Source organism: Sinocyclocheilus rhinocerous, unplaced genomic scaffold (assembly GCF_001515625.1).
Source record: "Sinocyclocheilus rhinocerous isolate Xijiao unplaced genomic scaffold, SAMN03320098_v1.1 scaffold720, whole genome shotgun sequence".
Lineage (NCBI taxonomy): Eukaryota > Metazoa > Chordata > Actinopteri > Cypriniformes > Cyprinidae > Sinocyclocheilus > Sinocyclocheilus rhinocerous.
In genome coordinates, this window is record NW_015653468.1 from 352,087 (window position 1) to 355,624 (window position 3,538).

Genomic DNA, 3,538 nt, shown 5'->3' on the forward strand with positions numbered 1-3,538 from the left:
TGCGTGCGTGTGTGTGTGTGTGTGTGTGTGTGTGTGTGTGTGTACGTGTGCGTGTGTGTATTTCTCAGAATAGTTCTGTATTTAATATTTCACTGTCTGGCTGAATTTACTTACTGTGGGCCTGTGTTGTTTAGTGCAGCGAGCAGAGGAAATATCAAGAGCTCTTTTGAATGCCAGAAAGAAAGAAAGCTCAGAAAAAGGAGGGGGGAAATTAATATATTGAAGCATGAACAGAAAGATTTGATTACTAGCCAACCTAACACAGGGCCAGTAAACACAAGCACATTTACCCCTGCCTAATGCACGCTTTCATCTCAGGAAAGAAAGATGCTCTTTCTGCTGTGAACCTGTAAAGAAAATGTGAAATTCACAAATAATCTCTTCTCTCGGACAATGCAGTTTTACAAAGATGCCCCTTTCAAGGTAGATGAGACAAGGCTGTTGCCGTTGCACTCTGGGAAAATAACACTGGTCATTTTGATGTTTCTTCTTTTTGTTTTTCCAGATCGAGTTACCACAGTGAAGACCGACATTTACGTCACCAGTTTTGGCCCTGTTTCAGACACCGACATGGTGAGTGGAATAATTTTTTTGCATTTATTTGTCACAGGCGGACAGATAGCATCCCTTTGCCATCACTATCAGCGTCATGGACCAGCACTTTGCAGAATTTTCAAGCCAAGAACCACCTACAGGAACAGACCGCCTGACCAACCACAGATTGTTTACCTGTAAAGGGGCTAGTAAATCTGAAATAATTTACAGTACAATAAATGACTAGAAAGTACACATCAGGGTTATCATAGTTATATAAGGATTATTATAGTAATTATAGTGTAGTATAACTAAAATTAAATTGAAACTAAAATTAAAACCATTAATAAAACATTTTCATCACTTGAAATAAATGTTAACTGAAATAAAATATTTAAAAATACATATTTCAGTAAGTTACTAAGGCAACATTTCTTATTTCAACTTGAATACTAAAATAACTAGTTGAAATAAAAATTTATAAAAAATATATTTGCAAAAAAATATTAAAAATTACAACTTGAATGAATACTTTAACTTAAATTAAAATGAAAACAAGAAAATATACCAATTAAAACTGACTCACTATATATATAATGATCGGGGGGCGTGGCCCGATTTGAGGCTTGTCGCAAGCGATTTTTTTGTCCAAAACATCCTCTATTGTGTGGTGTCATTACGATTATTTAACTGCTCCCGACTGAGACAGCGCGTCCCCGAACTCAAATCGTAAATATCAAACATGTTTAATATTACCACTCTTGATCTGGCTGCCTCTGACGTGATACCCGCGATAGCCATTGAGAGCGAGCAAGCATCACTTACCGGATGTTGCGTGCTTCTACAGCTGAAACTTGGCAGCCACAAACATGCCATGAACGCTGTCACCCATATTCTTTGTTATACTTTGTTTTTCACTGTGAAACAGAACTTGCACCGCATTAAGATACCGCATGAAATAAGATACCGAATCAGTGAATTTGAGTTTAATGTGGATATATTATCAATCAAGTAATCATTAAACATTTGTAATCATTCATAAATATATTAGCCATTTATATTAATGTTATTCAGAGATGAAGGCCATAATACTAATGTTGTCCACACGAGGGAGCCACAGGACAGTAGCAAATCCTTCTAGATAAAGCCTGTGAAAATGGTTCAATAAACTGACTTGTAGTTAAAAAAGTGCATATAAATTCATTTTAATAAAGTTTAATAAAGCCCAATATAATAAGTATGCAAAAACGGTAATCTCCTAAATACTTATAGACCATAATTTTTTATCCTAATTTTAATGCTATTGACAATATATTTGTCAAGTTGTCAGACATAACTGAATGTATGTCCAACTGAAGAAGGGACACTATATTATTTATATTTTATTATTTATCTATTATTTATCTATTATTTAATTATTTTGCATATAATAATTCTTACATAAAGACTTGAAAAGAGACAATGTCCATTGTAACTGCATTATCTACACAAACCATTGTGCTTGGATTTCGATGATCGGCTCAAGTTAAACTGCATTGTTTCAGTTACCTTCTGTGTCGTTGCCCACAACGCTTCGGTGACAGGACTTTGAAATAACAAACAGGGGGAACAAAAAAAGGCATGACTTACATCGCATCCAGCGAGCCAACTCCGTCCAAGCTCCATCCATATATATTTTTCTTCATTTGAACGCCTTGTGAAAGGATTTTTTGTAAAGTTAAAATCAAATTTACTTTCATCTTGAAAGAGATATTGCGCCTATTTGACAGTCGAGAATGGTCCAATCACATGAGGCCAATATACTGTTCATAAAAACAATATTGATTCGCTAAAATCAAAAGTGAGAGGGTCGAGGACAATCTGAAACAAGCCAATTAGAGCTCAGCCTTTAGTCACATGTGTTTCAAAAGTTTACAGACCTAGTAGACACCAAGTAGTAGACACAATACAAACGAAATACATTTGATTTTTTGATTTTTAATAGGTGCTAACATGACTACCAGTCGAATAGTGTGACAAAATAATGCAATTTCATGATTATTTTGCAGTATATATTACACATTTTTAACATGTTGAAGTATGCTTCTTCCCTGGCTAACTTGATGGGGGCAGAGAGGGTTTTTTTCACCCAGCCCCTCCTCCTCAGACTTGACGCACACGCAGGTTGCCAGATTGACGACACCAACAGGAACGAGCGCACTTGACGATGAATGAAATGAAATACACTGTGTTTTTTGCCAACTGGCAACCCAGGGTCCCGAAATACAACTGGGTAAACTGGCAGTGGGCGGGTTTCACAAACCAAAACAGAGACCGACATTCCGGCCCGGAACGCACATTTTCAAAGGAGAATAACTGACTGTAGCATTGTTTTTCAAATAAACAAGTATGTTAACTTAGCATGTTTCTTAAATATCTGCAAACATATTATGGTATTTTTATGCTTTAGTAGAGTCAAAAACTTACATACAGCACCTTTAATGTTTTGTAGAACGTCAATTGTGCATACCAAAGGCTGCATTTATTTGATAAAAAAATACAGTAAAAACTGTAATATTGTGCAATATTATTACAAAATACTATTACAATTTAAAATATTATTTACATTTTAATAGCAGTTTTCTATTTAAAGCTGCAGTCGGTAAGTTTTGCCTCTTTGCCGCCATCTCTGTTTGAAAACCTGGAATTGCAGCTGTGTGCGGAATTATCTAGCTTGCGTGGGTTGTGAGTCGGCGCGGCTCCAGCGCGGATGAATCTAATGTTCTGAAGAGTATGTGTGGCAGTCAGTCACCGCACCGGTGTGGATATTTACTGTACTTCGCAATCACAGATTCTAGCCTACGTCTTGGAATATGTGACCCAAATAAGAATTTTCACCGTATATTGCCATCTGAACAAGTAAGTAACAAGTCTGCCACGTTTGTTCAACTGAGGAAAAAAGCATTACCATAAATCTCGCTACCAACGGTGATTAAATCTAAAGATCAGTTAGCTCATATCACAT

The 3,538-nt window shown here is 36.3% G+C and overlaps 1 protein-coding gene across 1 annotated transcript in view; it reads left to right on the forward strand.

Moving 5' to 3' along the window:
• LOC107716031 (gamma-aminobutyric acid receptor subunit alpha-2-like) overlaps positions 1-3,538 on the forward strand; it is a 72,498-nt gene that overhangs the window by 17,815 nt on the left and 51,145 nt on the right. Inside the window, exon 4 of the mRNA XM_016522344.1 lies at positions 506-573. Within this exon, the coding sequence (XP_016377830.1) occupies positions 506-573 (68 nt within the window). The remainder of the gene's footprint in view (positions 1-505; positions 574-3,538) is intronic.